Raw genomic sequence first — 21,517 nt, forward strand, 5'->3', positions numbered from 1 at the left:
CAATCCCTGTACCTTCTGCAGAATATCAGTCTGTCCCTGATGTTTTTCCTGGAGAGAAGTGGTTTCTTTACTGCCCTTCTTGACACCAGGCCATCCTCCAAAAGTCTTCGCCTCACTGTGCATGCAGATGCACTCACACCTGCCTGCTGCCATTCCTGAGCAAGCTCTGTACTGGTGGTGCGTCGATCCCGCAGCTGAATCAACTTTAGGAGATGGTCCTGGCGCTTGCTGGACGTTCTTGGGCGCCCTGAAGCCTTCTTCACAACTATTGAACCGCTCTTGTTGAAGTTCTTGATGAGCCGATAAATGGTTTGATTAAGGTGCAATCTTACTGGCAGCAGTATCCTTGCCTGTGAAGCCCTTTTTGTGCAAAGCAATGATGACGGCACGTGTTTCCTTGCAGGTAACCATGGTTGGCAGAGGAAGAACAATGATTCCAAGCACCACCCTCCTTTTGAAGCTTCCAGTCTGTTATTTGAACTCAATCAGCATGACAGAGGGATCTCCAGCCTTGTCCTCGTCAACACTCTCATACCTGTGTTAACGAGAGAATCACTGACATGATGTCAGCTGGTCCTTTTGTGGAAATGTTTTTGCGGGATTCAGTTCATTTGCATGGCAAAGAGGGACTTTGCAATTAATTGCAATTCATCTGATCACTCTTCATAACATTCTGGAGTATATGCAAATTGCCATCATACAAACTGAGGTAGCAGACTTTGTGAAAATTAATATTTGTGTCATTCTCAAATCTTTTGGCCACGACTGTACATACAGTAATGAGAGAAAATTAATAGGGGTACTGACAGTGCTTGGAGGGGAAACATTAAATGTGCCAGTGAATGAGCGGGCGCATTAGACGTGGCTTCAGTTAATGTCAGGAGAAAGTTGACAATGGTAGTGGAGTAGTCATCACCTCTTGATCAGGGAACAGGAGAGGACTTAGCTGTAAATACAAATTGCAGATGCTTTCCATTACAGCTAGGAATGCATGATTTATCGGTAAGCATATCGGAATCAGACGATATTAGCTGAAAATGCCATCATCGGCATTGGCCCGATGTCTAGTTTAACGCCGATACGCAAAACCGATGTCAAAGCTGACGTGCATACCTATATAACATAGGTAGATGACGTAACGACGCCACGTAGAATTCTGCGCTACACGTCCAACACAGCATTCCTAACCTAGCCCACAATGTCTGCTGTGTGAATCGACCAGTCAACAAGTGGAGCAGTCATTTGAATGAGTAAGAAAATTTCAACGAGACAACTCAAAAGCGAAATCCATTGGGCTAGGGGGCAGTATTTTGACGTCTGGATGAAAAGCGTGCCTAAAGTAAACTGCCTGTTACTCAGGCCCAGAAGCTAGCATATGCATATAATGGTATATTTGGATAGAAAACATTCTAAAGTTTCTAAAACTGTTAAAATAAAACTGTCAAAACAGAACTGATATGGCAAGCAACCCGAGGACAAACTGTTTCCAATGGCTGTCATGTTTAATATGAAGCGAAAACCTCCCAGATTGCAGTTCCTAGGCCTTCCACCAGATGTCAACAGTCTTTAGAAAGAGTTTCAGGCTTGTTTTTGGAAAAATGAGCTAGAATTTGTAGTTTTTCTAAGTTGCTCCCATTTTGGCTGTAGTGTTTTCATGCGTGTGGATGAGAGCGCGTTCTTTGTTGTTTATCTCCGGTAAAGACAACGATTCTCCGTCTTAAATTTGATCGTTTATTTACGTATTAGGGTACCTGAGGTTTGATTATAAACGCTGTTTGACTTGTTTGGAGAAGTTTATTGGTAACGTTTGGGATTAATTTTGTATGCATTTTGAAGGAGGGAAACCGGTAGATTATTGAATGAAGCGCGCCAGCTAAACTGAGTTTTTGGGGATATAAAGTCGGACTTTATCGAACAAAAGGACCATTTGGGATGTAGCTGGGACCTTTTGGAGTGCCAACAGAAGATCTTCAAAGGTAAGGCATTTATTTTATCCCTATTTCTGACTTTCGTGGTCTCCTGCCTGGTTAAAAAAAATTGTTATGCTTTTGTGTGTGGGGCGCTGTCCTCAGATAATCGCATGGTGTACTTTCGCCGTAAAGCCTTTTTGAAATCTGACACAGCGGCTGGATTAACAAGAAGTTAAGCTTTATTTTGATGTATGACATTTGTATTTTCATGAATGTTAAATATTACTATTTCTGTCATTTGAATTTTGTGCTCTTCAATTTCACCGGATGTTGTCGAGGTGGGTTGCTAGCAGAACACCTGCGCCAGAAAGGTTAACGCCAAGATAATGTAATTCATTGCCCTTGACAATCAACCGTTCTCTGTCATGGATGATGTTGGCTTTCGCCGAATGGTCGAGCACCAGTACACACTACCAAGTAGGCACTTTTTTTTTCAGATGTTATCCTTTTTTTCAGACTTTCCCTCTCTTCGTGTCCTTTAAAAGCACATTTTTGCATGCCCGAAAACGCAGTGGTGTTGATAAGCAGCTTGATAACATCCCTGTTTCTTCTTACTTTCTCATTGTGTTGCGCAGTTTGAATACGCAGACCTTCATCATAATCGATGCAGCTTTTTTCCAGAATCTTGAATCTGATGTGGGCATTTGTATGCTCCCTGCTTTTGTTTTGCCATTTAGCTAAACTATCGATGTTCTTCAGGTCACTGTACCCACCCAGGCAAAGCCAGCAGTACAGGCGGCTTGATGAATGGCTCCCTGTTACCCAGCTGTAATTTTGATACCAGTTGGTATTGAACGCCCTCACCATTTCATCCTTCTTCATGAAACTGATCTCAGGCAGAGGTCGACCCTCACTTTTAATTCAGATCTTTTCAGTGTACCCCAGAGAATGAAAGGGGTTCTTCAACAAAAAGTCCACAACATTTTCGTCAACGTTGGCCATTCTACCATTCTGGCGGAGAAAACTGCCCTCTCCCGCTGCTAGCTAGCTAGCTACTGAAGTTAGCAAGGCAAATGTAAATTAAATGCACTAACTGGACACAAAAATAAAGTTCTAAAACCAAGAAAACAATTTATAATATACCTCCTCCGTCTCCTGTAATTTGAATTGAATAATATCCCAAAAATGCTAAACTATCACTTTTCACTCTTAATCTCTATCCAACAATGACACCATTCTATGATTGGATGGACAACATGTCAGTTTACATTTTACAATTTAGTCATTTAGCAGACGCTCTTATCCAGAGCGACTTACAGTAGTGAATGCATACATTTCATGCATTTTTCTTCTCCGTACTGGTCCCCCGTGGGAATCGAACCCACAACCCTGGCGTTGCAAACACCATGCTCTACCAACTGAGCCACACGGGGCAGTTTATACTGCAAAAGCTTTGGTTGATTGGAGGACGTCCTCCGGAAGTGGTCATAATTATCATGTATGTCTGTGGAAGGGGGAGGCCTACGAGCCTCCTAGGTTTTGTATTGAAGTCAATGTAGCCAGAGGAGGATGGAAACTAGATGTCCTCTGGCTACACCATGGTGCTACCCCAGACAGTGCTGTTGAAGTTACTGTAGACCTTTATTGCAAAATAGTGTATTTTAATAAATTATCTGGTGACATATGAATATATTTTGTCTAGTTTTTATCTAAAAAGGATAATATATTTTAATGTTTTACAATAACATCACTGAGGGGGATGGTCCTCCCCTTCCTCCTTTTAGGAGCCTCCACTGTCCCACACACACCAAGCGCCGCCCCTATCACACAAGCAGCACAATTCCGCCTCCTCTCTGTTAGTCACTAAAAGTTTTCATGCTTTTCTGTTAGGTTAATTGTTCTAAACAAGAACCATGCTGCTTTCCACTTTGTTTCATAGTATAAATAATTCCATTTCTGATTCCAACAGTTCACCCAAGTATTCAAACCCCTTGACTTTTTATGTTACAGCCTTATTCTAAAGTGGTTTATTATTTTTTTTAAATCTACCTACACACAATACCCCATAAGGACAAAGCGAAAACAGGTTATTTATTTTGGGGGATGTTTTTTTTCAAATAAAAAACAAATACTTTATTTAGTATTCAGACCCTTTGCTATGTGACTCAAAATTGAGCGCAGGTGCGTCCTGTTTCCATTGATCATACTTGAGATGTTTCTACAACTTGATTGGAGTCCACCTGCGGTAAATTACATTGATTGGACATGATTTGGAAAGGCACACACCTGTCTATATAAGGTCCCAGAGTTGACAGTGCATGTCAGAGCAAAAACCAAGCCATGAGGTTGAAGGACTTTTCCATAGAGCACCGAGACAGGATTGTGTCGAGGCACAGATCTGGGGAAGAATACCAAAACATTTCTGCAGCATAAAGGTCCCCAAGAACACAATGGCTTCCATCATTCTTAAATGGAAGACGTTTGGAACCACCAAGACTCTTCCTAGAGCTGGCCGGCTGGCCAAACTGAGCACTCGAGAGAGAAGGACCTTGGTCAGGGAGGTGACCAATAACCCAATGGTGAGTTTGACAGAGCTCCAGAGTTCCTCTGTGGAGATGGGAGAACCTTCTAAGGGGACAACCATCTCTGCAGCACTCCACCAATCAGGCATTTATGGTAGAGTGGCCAGACGGAAGCCACTCCTCAGTAAAAGGCACATGACAGCCCGCTTGGAGTTTGCCAAAAGGCATCTAAAGAACTGACCATGAGAAACAAAAATTTTGATCTGATGAAACAAAGATTGAACTCTTTAGCCTGAATGCCAAGCGTCACATCTGGAGGAAACCTGGCACTATCCCTACGGTGAAGCATGGTGGTGGCAGCATCATGCTGTGGGCATGTTTTTCAGCGGCAGGGACTGGGAGACTAGTCAGGATCGAGGGAAAGATGAACAGAGCACAGAGCGATCCTTGATGAAAACCTGCTCCAGAGTGCTCAGGACCTCAGACTGGGGCGAATGTTCACCTTCCAACAGGACAATGACCCTAAGCACACAGCCAAGACAATGCAGGAGTGGCTTCGGGACAAGTCTGAATGTCCTTGAGTGGTCCAGCCAGAGCCCGGACTTGAACCTGATCAAACATCTCTGGAGAGACCTGACAATAGCTGTGCAGCATCGCTCCCCATCCAACCTGGCAGAGCTTGAGAGGATCTGCAGAGAAGAATGGGAGAAACTCCCCAAATACAGGTGTGCCAAGCTTGTAGAGTCACCCAAGAAGACTCAAGGCTGTAATTGCTGCCAAAGGTGCTTTAACAAAGTACTGAGTAAAGGGTCTTAATACTTAGGTAAATTTGATATTTCAGTTTTTTTAAAGGAGACACATTTAATCCATTTTAGAATTAGACTGTAATGTCACAAAATGTGAAAAAAGTGAAGGGGTCTGATTACTTTCCGAATACACTGTATATCATCACAAAGTAGTCGCAATTCAACGGCTCAAACACATATGTGGCAGGGTCTACAGTCAATCACGGATTACAAAAAGAAAACCAGCCCCGTCACGAACATCGACGTCTTGCTCCCAGACAAATTAAACACCTTCTTTGCTCGCTTTGCGAACAATACAGTGACACCGAGCACGGCCCGCTACCAAAGCCTGTGGGCTCTCCTTCACTGTGGCCAACGTGAGTAAAACATTTAAATGTGTTAACCCTCGCAAGGCTGGTGGGCCAGACGGCATCCCGAGCCACGTCCTCAGAGCATTCGCAGACCAACTGGCTGGTGAGGTTAGGAAACAACACCTCTGCCCCGCTGATCCTCAACACCCCACAAGGGTGCGTTCTCAGCCGTCTCCTGTACTCCCTGGTCACCCATGACTGCGTGGCCATGCACACCTCCAACTCAGTCATCAAGTTTGCAGACGACACTACAGTGGTAGGCTTGATTACCAACAATGACGAGACGGCCTACATGGAGGAGGTGAGGGCCCTCAGAGTATGGTGTCAGGAAAATAACCTCTCACTCAACGTCAACAAAACAAATTAGACAGCAAAGGGAGCGTCTCAAGGCTCTACGCTAACTTTTTTCCCAAGGAGTACATGTGCTCCTAAATGAAAAAATGTAGGAGCACACAAAGAAATTTAGGAGCACAGTGAAACATGTTCAAGTAACACAGAGTTTATTAACCTCTATGGGCTAGGTGGGACACTTGCGTCCCACCTACTCAACAGCCAGTGTAATCCTGTGGCGCGATATTCAAATACCTCAAAAATGCAAAAACTTCAATTTTTCAAACATATGACTATTTTACACCATTTTAAAGACAAGACTCTCGTTAATCTAACCACACTGTCCGATTTCAAAAAGGCTTTACAATGAAAGCAAAACAGTAGATTATGTCAGCAGAGTACCCAGCCAGAAATAATCAGACACCCATTTTTCAAGCTAGCATATAATGTCACATAAACCCAAACCACAGCTAAATGCAGCACTAACCTTTGATGATCTTCATCAGATGACACCCCTAGGACATTATGTTATACAATACATGCATGTTTTGTTCAATCAAGTTCATATTTATATCAAAAAACAGCTTTTTACATTAGCATGTGACTAGCATTCCCACCGAACACTGCCAGTGAATTTACTAAATTACTCACGATAAACGTTCACAAAAAACATAACAATTATTTTAAGAATTATAGATACAGAACTCCTCTATGCACTCAATATGTCCGATTTTAAAATAGCTTTTCGGTGAAAGCACATTTTGCAATATTCTCAGTAGATAGCCCGGCATCACAGGGCTAGCTATTTAGACACCCAGCAAGTTTAGCACTCACCAAAGTCAGATTTACTATAAGAAAAATGTTATTACCTTTGCTGTTCTTCGTCAGAATGCACTCCCAGGACTTCTACTTCAATAACAAATGTTGGTTTGGTCCCAAATAATCCATTGTTATATCCAAATAGCGGCGTTTTGTTCGTGCGTTCAAGACACTATCCGAAAGGGTAAATAAGGGTGACGAGCATGGCGCATTTCGTGACAAAAAAATTCTAAATATTCCATTACCGTACTTCGAAGCATGTCAACCGCTGTTTAAAATCAATTTTATGCCATTTTTCTCGTAAAAAAGCGATAATATTCCGACCGGGAATCTGCGTTTAGGTAAAAAGAGGAAAGAAAATAAAGCACGGGGTCGACTCGTGCACGCGCCTAAGCCCATTGTCCTCTGATCGGCCACTTGCCAAAAGCGTAAATGTGTTTCAGCCTGGGGCTGCCTCGATATCATTCAGCTTTTTCCCGGGCTCTGAGAGCCTATGGGAGCCGTAGGAAGTGTCACGTTACAGCAAAGATCCTCAGTCTTCAGTAAAAAGAGCCAAGATGAACAACTTGTCAGACAGGCCACTTCCTGTACAGAATCTTCTCAGGTTTTTGCCTGCCATATGAGTTCTGTTATACTCACAGACACCATTCAAACAGTTTTAGAAACTTTAGGGTGTTTTCTATCCAAAGCCAATAATTATATGCATATTTTAGTTACTGGGCAGGAGTAGTAACCAGATTAAATCGGGTACGTTTTTTATCCGGCCGTGTCAATACTGCCCCCTAGCCCTAACAGGTTAACAAACAATTTATTACATACATATTTATACTGCTTGTGTGAGTGTGTGTGCATGTACTCAGGGACACACATATGTGCAGCAGCACATACCACTAAAATCACACATTGACCCATGCCTACTGGACCCAAAGGATATCAGTTGTCCAGCTGGTTTTGTATGTTGTCCGTCTGGCACGCTTAGAGGTCAGCCAGCGGTCCACAGCAGGAGTGGGATCGAACTCCTCGACAGAAGGCCCCTCCAGGCTGATCCTCATCAGGTCTTCGGTAGTGGAGACTCCAGGGCAGCTTCTTGTTGAATTCTTAATCCGGTTCTGCGCAGAGAAGCCTCGCTCACACTGGGCGGCTGAAATGGGCAGCACCAGCATAAGCTGCACCAGCTCCAGTATGTTCTAGAGAAAATATATCTTTCAATTGAATTTAAAGTCTTACCATTTAACTTATCAAAACCAACCAGAGAGGGATACCATACATAACCAATCAGGACTGTTAGCCTACCTTGTAATTGTCCCTGTAGGGGTCCTTTGTCAACATGGTCCCCCACAGGCCACTGTAGAACTTGTCCTTGAAATTGTGGCTGACCAGGATTTTCAGCCCCTGCCACTCATCCTGGATTGCAGCCATGTTGCACCCCGATCTGCAGGATTGAACAGGGAAAGTGAGTTTGCAAATATGCAAACATAACATGTGTCTCATATGGCCATGTAGTGTGAAAAAAAATGCTTACCTCTCTAGAGGCTCCTTGAATGCCTCATCAGGTCGGCCACACCATCATCGCCAAAGGTGAGAAGGCTGGCCTGGTCTTCTGGCCATGTGTCAGGGTTTAGTACTCTGAAAGATTCCACTGGGGTCTGGACACCCTCATGCTTCAGCAAAACGCAATACCGGGGGCAAACTACCTGCCTTCCAGGACACCTACAGCACCTGATGTCACAGGAAGGCCAAAAAGATCATCAAGGACAACAACCATCCGAGCCACTGCCTGTTCACCCTGCTTCCATCCAGAAGGCGAGGTCAGTACGGGTGCATCAAAACTGGGGCCGAGAGACTGAAAAACAGCTTCTATCTAAAGGCCATCAGACTGTTAAACCGCCATCACTAACATAGAGTGGCTGTGGCTGCTGCCACAGACTCAAGTCTCTGGCCACTTTTTAATAAATTGATTTAATAAAGGTATCACTAGTCACTTTAAATAATGCCACTTTAATAATGTCTACATATCCTACATTACTTATCTCATATTTGTATATACTGTATTCTATACCATCTACTGCATCTTGCCTATGCCGCACGGCCATCGCTCATCCATATATTTATATGTACAATTTCATCCCTTTACTGTGTATAAGGTAGTCGTTGTGAATTTGTTAGATTACACGTTAGATATTACTGAACAGTCGGAACTAGAAGCACAAGCATTTCGCTACACTCGCACTAACATCTGCTAACCATGTGTATGTGGCCAATAAGATTTTATTTGATCAAATTGCAATATTTGGTTCAGCCGTATACTGGTACTGTAACCTTTGTCCACTGAGCATTTATAAATTAAACAAAGATTGATGCCAGGCTAAAACTAAAGCAACTGCTCAGCTCTCTCTGTGAGGTGGCAGCTAGCAAATGCAACCCTGGCATTTCTGCCATAAGTGGCTCTGAACAGAAGCCAAAAACAACTATCCAGTGTTCCAGGGTAGTTACAGGGCCATTCAATTAAAGGTTAGGGGAACAGGGGAGAGTCATTTTTAGATGTTGGACACACAAACCAACTGAGTGGATTTGAACTAAAGGGCAGGAGAGAGTCCTGTTCAGTAACTTTCTTCCAATGGACCGATGAAACCAATGTGCTTCTGTCCAACTCGGACCACTCTATTGTATGTCAGCTTTCTGGAATGGCTGTGCTGCTCACGGTCTCGAGCTGAGCTGGTTACTTTTGAAGCATCCTTGAGCTTTCACCTCACATTCCTAATAACTACTAGGGTCAGGAGTTTTTTGTTTGTAACTTTATGACATGACCTGAAAGAGTCCCGGGGCCCATTCTCTCTCAGCCTCTCTCCACTTTTAGCCTGGCATCAACCTTTGTGTTTAATTAACAAACGGTGGTGGTGGACGCTCTACTTCCACAGTCCCACTGGACCAATGAGAAGACAGTAATGGGGTTGAGGGATGTGCTTCTGGCTCTGCCCCATGCAGAATCCATAATGTCAGCTTTCTGGAATGAATGGCTGTGCCACTGACTGTGATGAACTGGTGGAGCAGTTAAGAGTCTAGAGTCCCACCACCTCGCCACTAATGTCCCATTCCTAATAAGCATGTTCATTATTTTTTTTTGTGGACTTTGTGACCTCGCCTGAAACAACCCTACTAGTTGTAGCCCCATAGGCTATTGACGTGGTCAGGAAATACTCATGAACATACGACAAACTGTACAACCTATCATTTTGGTAAGTTTATTATGCAACTTCATTATAATTTCCCTTTGTATCAAAGTTCCCAAAATTCCTATGTCGATATAAATCCTTGCTTTTAGATACACCAGTGTAGCTGATGAAGTTGTAGTCGTAGTATCAAGTTGAAGTCGTGGTGCTTGTTAACCAGAGTTGTAGTGGGCATGTTAACATTTTGTTGAATATGACTGTGTGTGTGTGTGTGTGTGTGTGTGTGTGTGTGTGTGTGTGTGTGTGTGTGTGTGTGTGTGTGTGTGATGGGATCAGTCAGCCAACAAGCCCCATCTGAATCGGACATTAACAGCCTCGCTTGCAGAGCGAGCTCGAAGCTCAGGGCTCAATTGTCTATCGGGTCGGGGAGAGACTACTAGACAATAACTGACACCGAGGGATTCCCTCCCTGTCCGTGGGTTTAAACATCTGCAATAAGAAACTACTCCTCTCTGTAATTGACAAATATACTTTTTCTCTTTCTTCTATGAATAGTTTCGATCATTCCTTGTGTGTGAATGTGAGGTCATACTGGGAGAAATGAGTCATAGTAGCCATGTGTGAAAGAGAAGAGGCGTTCAGCTGTTTTACACATTACTTTGTGTGTGTTGCCCTGGCTCTCCTCCAGTGACCTGCTTGTTGAGACAATTGTTTATATCATCGTTGACTAACAAGATGTGACAATACATGATTAAAGACAACAAGGAAGTTTAAAGGTTCTGGGTTTATCGGACCCAGATGCTCAATGAAGACTCTCCATTAACTAATATAAAAGTGATTACTTAGATCTAGGAGTGTCCAGGAAACTGGCCCTACAGCATGTGGTAATGTGCTCTCCCTGTGTTTCTGTTCTAGGTGGGGAAAGACACTGTCCAGACTACGGAGGACCAGATAATGAAGAGAGATATGCCTCCAGCTTTCATCAAGTAAGTACACAAAGAACAACTCTCCTCGATTCTCAGCCCTCAAACTTTTTCACCTTATTTATTATTTACCAATCTATCCAATTTAGTCATTAGTTAACGATGATGAATCTAAACTTCTGTACTCTCTCTTTGTCCTGTTCTCTCCCTCTCTGCTATCTGCTGCAGACAGTAATGGCTGCTTGCACCCAGGCCAGCACGCAGAGGTCAGAGATGGCATGTTAAGTGCCTCAGAGTCACAGCCCTGCCCTCCCTGGTCTATTATAATTACTGCCTTAGATTGTGTCCCAAATGGCACCCTACTCCCTATATAGTGCACTTTTGACCAGGGCCCTTAGGGTTAGGGGGCTGGTAGTGGCGCCTCAGTCAGTCAGTCCTGTGCTTCCATGGTGTATTATAAACACTGTGCTGGGGTGCTACTGCTAGTGAGTTGCTGGCTGCCTCATAGGCTACTATTTGCCCATGGAGAGACTCTATGGAGGGACTCTTCACTAACAGAGGAAGCAGAAAGGAACACTGTTAGGTTTCTATATGGTCTTCCTTCCTGGACAGCTGCTCTTGTACAACCTCGACCAAAGCTAAGCCCCTAGTGAAGACATGCTATTAAAATGTATTTTCAGACAGTAGTTTTCTTTGGACGTATTGATTCAATCTCCACTCAGTGGCCAGTTTATTAGGTCCACCACCCCGTTCACGAAAATGGTTCACTCCTATAGGCAGTGAGTCACGTGTCCGTGGCATGCTATATAAAGCAGGCAGACGGGCATCAAGGCGTTCGATTGAATGGTAGAATGGGCAAATCGAGTGACCTAAGCGACTTTGAGGGTGGTATGATCGTCGGTGCCAGGCGCACCAGTTCCAGTATCTCACAAATGGCCGGCCTCCTGGGCTTTACATGCATGACAGTGTCTAGAGTTTACTGAGAATGGTGCAACAAACAAAAAACATCCAGTCAGTGGCAGTCCTATGTGTGAAAACAGCAAGTTGATGAGAGGTTGAAGGAGAATGGCAACAGGCAAACTGACAAATATCGGCACAGTACAACAGTGGTGTGCAGAACATTGGCTGGGTGATTTGGGTGGTTTGACCTGGTACCTAATAAACTGGCCACTGAGTCTATATTACCTTTTTATCATTTTAAACAGTAGTCTAACGATAAGTCACTCCCTGAATGAATTAATCAAGAGGGATATACATTTTTCCTCCTCCGGTATCTCCCTCCTGAGATCTCTTCCTACACCACTCGATCTAGCAATAATCTGTAGCCCAGCTGCTTTGCTGTGACTCTGCGATCCCTTCTTAGCCTTTACACCCTCGCCCCCGTCACCTCCGTCTATAACTCAGTAATACAATAGGGGCTGACGGGGTCACGACGGGGTCACGGGACGCCCAACAAGTTCACGGATGAAAAGCAATTGGCAGGCGTAGGTCATAGAGGTCACGGAGGCGCCCTGAACCCATTTGGCACCTTAAAGTCACATCGTCACCCTGTCTTCATCCATCAGATACACATGCTGGAATGTGTCTCCTTAACTATATATATCTCCTTCACTATAATTAGCGTGTGCATAGATCCTGGTCTGGTCCAGCAATGTAGCATAGCATGGGGCTGGCTGCTGAAGGACAGTGCTGGCTGCACTAACGTAACACACATATTATACTGAAAAAATATAAACGCAACATGTAAAGTGTTGGTCCCATCTTTCATGAGCTGAAATAAAAGATCACAGAAATGTTCCAAACGCACAAAAAACTTATTTCTCTCAAATTTTGTGCACAAATTTTGAGCATTTTGTCCTTTGCCAAGATAATCCATCCACCTGACAGGTGTGGTGTATCAAGAAGCTGATTAAACAGCATGATCATTATACAGGTGCACCTTGTGCTGTGGACAATAAAAGGCCGCTCTTAAATGTGCTTTTTTTGTCACACAACACAATGCCAAGTTTTAAGGGAGCGTGCAATTAGCATGCTGACTGCAGGAATGTCCACGAGAGCTGTTGCCAGAGAATTCAATGTTAATTTCTCTACCATAAGTCGGCAGTACATCCAACCGACCTCACAACTGCAGGTCACGTTTAACCACGCCAGCCCAGGACCTCCACATCCGGCTTCTTCACCTTCAGGATCGTCTGAGACCAGCCACCCTGACAGCTGATGAAACTGAGGAGTATTTCTGTCTGTAATAAAGCCTTTTTTTGGTGAAAACCTCATTGCAATTGGCTGGGCCTGGCTCCTAGTGGGTGGGCTTGTCTCCCAAGTGGATGGGCCTATGCCCAGTCCTGTGAAATCCATAGATAAGGACCTAATGAATTTGTTTCAATTGACTGATTTCCTTATATGAACTGTAACTCGGTAAAACTGTTAATTTTTGTTCAGTGTCGATGCATTAATAATGCATAATATATGCTTTGATCTAAAGTGACTTACAGTTGAGTGCATACATTTTATATGTGATGTCACGCCCTGACCATAGAGAGCCCTCGGGGTTGGAGGAGGGAGATCGGAGAGAGATGTTGGTTAGGTGTATTCTGCACCACACTCGCCCTGAAGAGCATGTCATTAGTCTGGTGAAACCTGTGCCGGGTCCACGCACCAGGCCTCCAGTGCGCCTCCCCAGTCCGGTACGTCCTGTGCCGGCTCCCCGCACTCGCCCTGAAGAGCGTGTCATCAGTCAGGTGCAACCTGTGCCGGCTCCACGCACCAGGCCTCCAGTGTGCCTCCCCAGCCCGGTACATCCTGTGCCGGCTCCCCGCACTCGCCCTGAAGAGCGTGTCATCAGTCCGGTGGAACCTGTGCCGGCTCCACGCACCAGGTCTCCAGTGTGCCTCCCCAGCCCAGTACGTCCTGTGCCGGCTCCCCGCACTCGCCCTGAGGAGCGTGTCATTAGTCCGGTGAAACCTGTGCCGGGTCCACGCACCAGGTCTCCAGTGCACCTCCCCAGCCCGGTATGTACTGTACAGGCTCCCCACACTCTCCCTGAAGAGTGTCAGCAGCCCTGAGTCTCCAGCGACGGTCTACAGCCCGGAACCTCCAGTGACAGTCCACGGCCTGGAGCTTCCAGCGACAGTTCACAGTCCAGAGCCTCCAGTGACGGTCCACGGCCCGGAGCTTCCTTGCGCCGGTGCCATGGCTGGAGCCTTCCTCTGCGCCGGTGCCCAGTCCAGGCACGGCGTCCAGTCCCGCTCCATTGCCGGAGCCTTCCTCTGCGCCGGTGCCCAGTCCAGGCACGGCGTCCAGTCCCGCTCCATGGCCGGAGCCTTCCTCTGTGCTGGTGCCCAGTCCAGGCACGGCATCCAGGCACGGCGTCCAGTCCCGCTCCATGGCCGGAGCCTTCCTTTGCGCCGGTGCCCAGTCCAGGCACAGCGTCCAGTCCCGCTCCACGGCCGGAGCCTTCCTCTGCTCCATGGCTCAGTCCGGGCACGGTGTTCAGCCCGGCTTCATGGCCGGATCCGCGGTCTGAGCGGGTACTTCGTCCCGCACCGGAGCCGCCACCGACGCTAGTTGCCCACCCTAACCCTCCCCATCTAGGTTCAGGTTTTGCAGTCGGAGTCCGCACTTTTGGGGGGGGGGGTGTACTGTCACGCCGTGACCATAGAGAGCCCTCAGGGTTCTCTATGGTGTAATAGGTCAGAGCGTGACTAGGGTTTTTTTCTAGTTATTATAGTTCTATGTTGGTGAGTATGGTTCCCAATTGGAGGCAGCTGAATATCGTTGCCTCTAATTGGGGATCATACTTAGTGTGTTCCTTTTCCCACCTGCGATGTGGGATATTGTTTTATTTAGTGCCTATGTGCGCTACGTACTGCACGTTCGTTAATTCTTTGTTGTTTTGAGGTTTCACTGTAATAAATATGTGGAACTCTACTCACTCTGCGCCTTGGTTCGATTATTTATATAACGATCGTGACATGTGACCCCAGTGGGAATCGAGCACACGGCCCTGGCATTGCCTACACTACAAACTACACACAGACACCGCCAGCATGCAAGTGTCACTTCCCAGCACTCTTCCAGTTTTAATATGCACATACATTACCAGTTACCACAGGCTTTAAGAGACCAGCGGCAATTCTGCCTTAGCTATAATGGAAACTCAAACCGAACTTCTCTAGTCTGGCCCTTCCTGCAAACACAGTGCCTTGCCTTCCAGGGGGACGAATAATGCTAGTTCCCAGTTCCCTATTAAACAGAGGAGAAGAGGTTTTGGCCCGTAGGCTTTAGTTCGAAGTTAGGATTATGTGAGAATTGGAACATGTCTGTCTTTGTCTTGTTGCCTGTTTCTGTGCATCGTACCGTGGGGATGGATATGAGGCTTGGGCTATGATATCGAGCCTGCCTGTGTTTCGCTGACTAACAGGAATCTTAAATATACTGCATCTCCTCTGCTGCAGCAGTACACGCCCGAGGCCATTTTCATGAAACCTGCTCAGGGATGCTATAGTGTGAGATATATTGTGAGACTAATAGAAGCTCTTCATATTGACAATGGGTTTCATCTGCTTGCCTTGCAGTATATGACTTGAGGCAGTATACTGATTTAGAACGTGAGAAAGTAGTTGTGTTTAAAACATGAAAGAGCGTTTCGTTTTTCTTTGTCGTCAGGTCAGCAATTCCACCTAGACACACTGCTGCTATGTATAGACACTTTTATCCATGATCACTTTTAACAACAGGAGATTTGCCCTACTGGCCTGGTGCCCTACTGGCTTTTAGAGACCCTAAATGATCTATGTTACGTTATTGTTTAGTGGTATTGTTTTCCACTGTTCCTCTTTCCCTCTCTCAGGGTGGAGACTGCATGCACCAAGCTGGTGCAGGCAGCATCTATGTTGAAAGCAGACCCTTACTCCGTCCCCGCTCGAGATTACCTCATTGACGGCTCCCGGGGCATCCTCTCTGGCACATCGGACCTGCTGCTGACCTTCGACGAGGCTGAGGTACAGTCAAGTACATCACCATTGGTTCTGGGAGCAGTTTAATCTCACCCTCAAACTGAACGTCTTCTAAACCCCATTAATTACACACAGGCATAACCTGCCGCCCATCCTTGGCCATGCTCAAAATGTATTCCGGGACGAATGTGTGTTATTACGACACAGCACAGCTCAGCACAGAAGGCTAGAGCTAGTGTCTTAAACCAGGTAGCCGTACCATCCATCCAACCCCATCCATTCTCTCTCCCCCATCCTCTCTCCCCGGGGGTGAAAATCACCAGCCATCAGCTCTCATCAGGCGGTAGCAGCAGCCAGGGAGACTCGGCAGTCAGCACAGACATGCTGTTTTATCTGTTCATGCAGCTGGACTCAGGGATAGTAGCACAGTACAGTGTAGAGACATAGAATAGGGTGCATTTTGGGACTGAGCCAGGTAAGTTGTTTATAAAGCAGCACTGGGACTAGGTGAGGAGAGGCGTACAGTAACCACACACACAGTACACACACAGTACACAACACATGCAGCTGGTCTGGAGCTGAAAGAGCAGGACAAAGAGACAGAAATGTCAGTAGCACAGCATTAATATCCAGTCTAAATAGCTAGACAAAATACTGTACCAACAATTAATTAGGATTTACTTTATTGTCCTGAGGGGAAATTTGTCTTGGACATTTAAGTCCAAGATAGCGTTTATGTAATATGACGTAAGCATAATCACTCTGAAAGATTCACCTTCAGCTGTGATTCACACATCATAATAAGAAGTCTTTAGCCAATGAAGATGGAGTTTAGAGTCCAAGAATGAAAGGTCTCGCTTGAAACACTAGTCTAAAAAGATGAATCTGACTTCAAATCGGATTTCCAAATCTAATTTCCACACCAAGCTGGGTGACCAAGACAATGTAGATTATTGATCCTGTTTCGTGTTGTTCTGCTCAATTGCAGGTTCGTAAAATCATTCGCGTCTGCAAAGGTATCCTGGAGTACCTAACCGTGGCAGAGGTGGTGGAATCTATGGAGGACCTGATCACATACACAAAGAACCTGGGTCCAGGTCAGTCCCTTCATAGTTACATTTGCATAGGTGTTACAACCACATGTCAAAACCACATACTTTAGTTACCAATACCTGGCTACTGAGATGATATAATGCATAATAACAATAATATATGCTTTATCCATAAATGTTTAACATTACTTTTTTAAATGTATTTTGCATTTTAAAATGTATACAGACAAACAGGTAGAGGACAAAACACAAACGGATCCTGCATCAATCCCACCTCAACACCCTATGCTCCTGACATGATGACCTAATGTTGACTTGATGTTCTCTGCATGGATGGCATGTTGACAGGAAGTGGAAATTACATGAGAGAAACACGTTATATAACTGATCCTTTGTTGTTGTTCCTGTCCAGGGATGACGAAGATGGCAAAGATGATTGACGAGCGACAGCAGGAGCTGACCCACCAGGAACACCGCGTAATGCTGGTCAACTCCATGAACACAGTCAAAGAGCTGCTGCCTGTACTCATCTCAGGTGAGCTTCTATTCTACTCTATTCTATTGAACACAGTCAAAAAGCTGCTCCTTGTACTCATCTCAGGTGACCTTCTACTCTATTCTATTGAACACAAAGAGCTGCTACATGTACTCCTCTCAGGTGAGCTTCTATTCTACTCTATTATATTGAACACATTCAAATAGCTGCTGCCTGTACTCATCTCAGGTGAGCTTACTTTCTATTGAACACAAAGAGCTGCTACATGTACTCCTCTCAGGTGAGCTTCTATTCTACTCTATTATATTGAACACATTCAAAGAGCTGCTCCCTGTACTCATCTCAGGTGAGCTTCTACTCTATTCTATTGAACAGAAAGATCTGCTCCCTGTACTCATCTCAGGTGAGCTTCTATTCTACTCTTTTCTATTGAACACATTCAAAGAGCTGCTCCCTGTACTTATCTCAGGTGAGCTTCTACTCTATTCTATTGAACAGAAAGAGCTGCTCTCTGTACTCCTCTCAGGTGAGCTTCTATTCTACTCTATTCTATTGAACATATTCAAAGAGCTGCTGCTTTGTACTCATCTTAGGTGAGCTTCTATTCTACTATATTCTATTGAACACAGTCAAAGAGCTGCTCCCTGTACTTATCTCAGGAGAGCTTCTATTCTAATCTATTCTATTGAACACGAAGAGCTGCTCCCTGTTCTCATCCCAGGTGAGCTTCTATTCTACTCTGTTCTATTGAACATCAAGAGCTGCTGCCTGAACTCCTCTCAGGTGAGCTCCTATTCTACTCTTTTCTATTGAACACATTCAAATAGCTGCTGCCTGTTCTCCTCTCAGGTGAGCTTCTATTATACTCTTTTCTATTGAACACAGTGTAAGAGCAGCTGCCTGTTCTCATCTCAGGTGAGCTTCTATTGTCGCAAATGGTCGCAAATGGGTCTTCCAAATGGACAATGACCCCAAGCATACTTCCAAAGTTGTGGCAAAATGGCTTAAGGACAACAAAGTCAAGGTATTGGAGTGGCACAAAGCCCTGACCTCAATGCTATTGAACATTTGTGGGCAGAACTGAAAAAGCGTGTGTAAGCAAGGAGCAAGGAGGTGTAAGCAAGGAGGCCTACAAACCTGACTCAGTTACACCAGCAATTTCAGGAGGAATGGGCCAAAATTCACCTAACTTATTGTGGGAAGCTTGTGGAAGGCTATCCGAAATGTTTGACCCAAGTTAAACAGTTTAAAGGCAATGCTACCAAATACTAATTGAGTGTATGTAAACTTCTGACCCACTGGGAATGTGATGAAAGAAATAAAAGCTGAAATAAATCATTCTCTCTACTATTATTCTGACATTTCACATTCTTAAAATAAAGTGGTGATCCTAACTGACATTAGACAGGGAATTATTACTGGGATTAAATGTCAAGAATTGTGAAAAACTGAGTTTAAATGTATTTGGCTAAGGTGTATGTAAACTTCCGACTTCAACTGTATATATAAGGACGAGAAGCGTAGGCCTAGTCCTATAGAGACAGAGAGAGATATCCCGGTGGCATGTTTCCAACACGGAGATGCATTTCTTTTTCCTTGTCAGATTGGCTACTACTGCTATACAGATTTAGGCTAATTTGTTAATTTCAAACATATAAAGAGGAGCGTTATATTGTTAGATTAAAGGAATAACTCTGGTAGGCCTAAAACATTCTTCCTCACCTCAAGTTCAATTGCCGAAGTCCGTTGGAGCGCCAATGCGCACTGCCTTCATAGCCTGCAGTAGCTAAAGCGTATAATAGCCACAACACACCAAACCTTCACAACATTTTCTAAACTTTATTAGGGTAATGTCAAAAGTAAAATAAGCCGTTGCTTATAGGGAAAATACAAACAGGTTATTATATTGCAGCATTACAATAAGTTTATTTTTGCATCTTGGCCTGATTTTGTTTTTTATAGTTTGAATGCGAGTAACATAGTAATTATATTATATTGCGGCAAACATGCAGTTTGTAACTTAATTTGGCCAAAGAAAATGTCTCAACAGAATGAAACAAAATACTTTTTACAAACACTACATGACCAAAAGTATGTGGACACTAATCTAACAACTCGAACGTCGTATAACATCTTATTCCAAAATCATGGAACGAATCCACTAATTTGAACGGGTGTCCACATACTTTTGGCGATGTAGTGTATTTAAAGAGCTGGTTTAAACCCACAAGTTTTGAACAGGCTATATTGAAGCAAATAGACCTCTCAACAAAGGTTAGTCCCTATACCATAGGCTACTGAACAAATGACACCAATAAGCTAATGATCTTTCTTTTACAACAGGCCTACTTATAACCTATCTTAAACGAAATACCGAGCAAAACATTTTAAAAACAGTTTGAACTTAATTTAGCCATTCGAAAATGTCTCCCAAACACTTTTTGCATATGTAGAGAACTGGTTTGGATTCATATAAAAGCCTAAAATAATGATACATCTAATTATAATAAATATGAAAAATAAATAAAATACAAGTTTGGTAAATTGCGTCAAACCTGAAGAGTTGGCCGCGCAATTGTTCTTATCATCTTTGCCCATTACAATATTAAAACTTGTCCCCATGGAAATTCCCCTTCTCGGCTTCTTTTTATTATACTCTTTCTCTAACTTTCATTTTACTTCAATGAAAAATGCCTCCATCTTCACAATCAACAGTTGACTAGGCCAAGGCTCCTCTCACTCACTCTCTCGCTCTCCTTAGCAGCAGGTGCATGTTAGTTGAGAGGCCAGAACCAGTTTCAGCTGGCTGACACAGATAACAAGCTCACACAGTTCTCATCAACCACCTTTACATTTACAGAGGAGGTACTGTCGGTAAATCAATTTCAATTGCACATACCCGAGACTCATGGCAATTATATCAGCTCGAACCTGATCCGAGACAAAATTTAGGACCCGAACCCCCTCGGGTCGGATCTCGGAATTTCAAGGTCTGTTGGACCCGTGAAGACCTCAAGTTCAGTTACCTATACTTACGACTATACTGCAAGTAACTAAGTGCTTGTTACTGATGGTCATTGTTGTGGTGTTACTATAGGTATCAAGATCTTTGTGACAACCAAGACGTCCGGCAGCCAGGGAGTAGAGGAGTCTCTGAAGAACAGGAACTTCACCTTCGAGAAGATGAGCGCTGAGATCAACGAGATCATTAGGGTGCTGCAGCTCACTTCCTGGGACGAAGACTCCTGGGCCAATAAGGTACGTAGCTAGCTAGAACCACACCCTCAGGGTTGTCTTGGCCACTAGTGGGTGAAGTTGCTCCTAGGCACTGATCTTGGGTCAGTTGTGCATTTTCCCCACTAACGGTTAATGTTAGAATTGGTGGAAAGATGCTGTACCTGGGGGAAACTTCACCCCAGAGCTTGTTTTTGGCCCGGTCTCTCCCACACGCACACACCTCGACCCTCGAGAGCTGCTCGTCTTAGGCAGTGAAATCACTTTGCCCAGTCACTCGCTCATTGCACCGGCTAAAGAAAGCTATGTTTTTTTGTCCAGTATGACTTTGTATGAATCTGGACTCAAATTAAAGGCTAAAAGCAAAGCAGTGAATGTCTGGGCCAAAGCTTGGTCTGCTAAACACCCACGTGCGCTCACATGCACTATACACTGTGCGCTCGCGTACATGTACAGACTCCCAGAATGCTGTGGGAGTAGAGCACACCGCAGCCTGGACAGGTTTAAGTGTGATGCCCATTTACTGTTCATTGTTATAAAAATTATTTTTGTTAATTTTGGATAGGCCAAATTTTGAGGAGGTTGATTGTCTAAAATGGCCATTTGTTACATTGCTATTTTAAGATTGCTTGAGGCCACAGGCACAGGGTCCTAATTTCCATTTAAGCAGGTATGCATAGGCTCTCTCTCTCTATCTATATCTCTTTCTATCTCTCTCTCTCTTTCTATCTATGTCTCTCTCTTATATATATATATATATATATATATATATATATATATATATATATATATATATATATATACTGCTCAAAAAAATAAAGGGAAAGAAATAATCTTATTAAATACTTTTTTCTTTACATAGTTGAATGTGCTGACAACAAAATCACACAAAAATAATCAATGGAAATCCAATTTATTAACCCATGGAGGTCTGGATTTGGAGTCACACT

The 21,517-nt window shown here is 44.2% G+C and overlaps 1 protein-coding gene across 1 annotated transcript in view; it reads left to right on the top strand.

Annotated features, from left to right (window-relative positions):
• The window catches only part of LOC106611807 (vinculin), a 75,964-nt gene that overhangs the window by 26,911 nt on the left and 27,536 nt on the right, over positions 1 to 21,517 (top strand). Inside the window, exons 2-6 of the mRNA XM_014212402.3 lie at positions 10,823 to 10,893; positions 15,680 to 15,830; positions 16,774 to 16,882; positions 17,250 to 17,372; positions 20,431 to 20,591. Of these exons, the coding sequence (XP_014067877.1) occupies positions 10,823 to 10,893; positions 15,680 to 15,830; positions 16,774 to 16,882; positions 17,250 to 17,372; positions 20,431 to 20,591 (615 nt within the window). The remainder of the gene's footprint in view (positions 1 to 10,822; positions 10,894 to 15,679; positions 15,831 to 16,773; positions 16,883 to 17,249; positions 17,373 to 20,430; positions 20,592 to 21,517) is intronic.

The sequence above is a fragment of the Salmo salar genome, chromosome 01, assembly GCF_965601325.2.
Source record: "Salmo salar chromosome 01, fSalSal1, whole genome shotgun sequence".
NCBI classification, from domain to species: Eukaryota; Metazoa; Chordata; class Actinopteri; order Salmoniformes; family Salmonidae; genus Salmo; species Salmo salar.